Source organism: Cebus imitator, unplaced genomic scaffold (genome assembly GCF_001604975.1).
Source record: "Cebus imitator isolate Cc_AM_T3 unplaced genomic scaffold, Cebus_imitator-1.0 Scaffold112, whole genome shotgun sequence".
Lineage (NCBI taxonomy): Eukaryota > Metazoa > Chordata > Mammalia > Primates > Cebidae > Cebus > Cebus imitator.
In genome coordinates, this window is record NW_016107427.1 from 372,628 (window position 1) to 374,057 (window position 1,430).

At 49.9% G+C, this 1,430-nt stretch overlaps 1 protein-coding gene across 4 annotated transcripts in view; it reads right to left on the reverse strand.

Annotated features, from left to right (window-relative positions):
* DIP2A (disco interacting protein 2 homolog A) overlaps window positions 1–1,430 on the reverse strand; it is a 120,886-nt gene that overhangs the window by 23,489 nt on the left and 95,967 nt on the right. For all 4 annotated transcript variants that reach the window (XM_017538480.2, XM_017538478.2, XM_017538477.2 and 1 more), the window contains exon 21: window positions 551–678. In XM_017538480.2, the coding sequence (XP_017393969.1) occupies window positions 551–678 (128 nt within the window). The remainder of the gene's footprint in view (window positions 1–550; window positions 679–1,430) is intronic.

The following is a 1,430-nucleotide window of genomic DNA, read 5'->3' on the forward strand; positions in this document are numbered from 1 at the left end:
AAAAAAAAAAAAAAAAAAAAAAAAGAAGGAGCAAAATTCCCTTCCTGTGGCCCCTATGCCCAGAGGTGTAGGCCCAGACGTCTATTTCTTTGCTCAAGAGAATCTCTAAGGTCCTTGCTTTACACATGTAGAAAAGTTGAGTTGATTTTCATTCCAGAAGCAATGTAGGGTATTGTGTGTGGCTCACAGAGAAAATGGTACTTTTCTGGTTTAATTCACATTCTAAGGCTATTAGGAACTTGGACCCATTTCTCCTTTGCTTTACTCAATTTTTCCCTCTCTGATTTGTCCCCTTGAGCCTTTGTCCAAAATTTTACATCAAATTCCTTATTTTCTTGAGGAATTCAATGAACTCTTTGGACAGTTAGGATATTAACTCTGGTATCACTGCTGCAAATATTTTCCTTTTTATTTAGGAGCTTTCTGATGTACAACAATGTTTAGATTTTATGAATTCAAATTTGCTGGGCTTTCCATCTACTACGGACAGACTTCCCCAGCTGTAAAAGGAAGGAATCTACTCCCGGCACAGGGGTCCGCAGCGCATCACCTGCCTCTGTAGACAAACTTCATGGGTTCCACGGCCAGTGCAGTGGCCACAACATCATCCGCATTGTGTCTGCGAACTCCAGTGACCATCAGCCCGTCCAATTTGCCCACGATGAAGACCAGGTTGTCCTGAGGGAAATGGTGTGGGTCAGGATTCCACCCATGGGCAGAAGCTGGATGCGCCAGGACCATGGTCAGGCCCCCCAAGAAGGGGCCGACAGCACAGGAGCCTCGGGAGCCTCGCAATTGGGTCAATGCCCCACAGACTCAATGTGCAATGCAGGCCCTATGACAAGCCAGGCTCGGAAAAGGGGCAGGCTGTGTGGAAGGAAGCAGGCCTGTGGGGCAGTGTTAGGAAGGGAGCATGGGAAACGCTCACAAGTGGGAGACAAGTTGTGGGTGGAGTCTGTGAAGGACTGAAAACTGCTGCACTAAGGGTAGGGGTCCCAAACCCGGCACCAGTGACCTTCTGGGTTGACAATATCGTTGCAGGTGCTGTCCTGGGCAATGCTGGCCACCGAGCAGCATCCCTGGCCTCTAGGTACTCACTATATGCCAGGAACACTCCCCTACCCTGAGTTGTGACAAGCAAAAATGTCTTCAAAAGTTGCCAGAAGGCCGGGTGCGGTGGTTCGCGCCTGTAATCCCAATACTTTGGGAGGCCATGGCGGGCAGATCACCTGAAGTCAGGAGTTCGAGACCAGCCTGACCAACATGGAGAAACCCCGTCTCTACTAAAAATACAAAATTAGCTGGGCGTGGTGGCACACACCTGTAATCCCAGCTATTCAGGAGGCTGAGGCAGGAGAATCACTTGAACCCAGGAGGCGGAGGTTGCCGTGAGCCGAGATCGCGCCACTGCACTCCAGCCTGGGCAACAA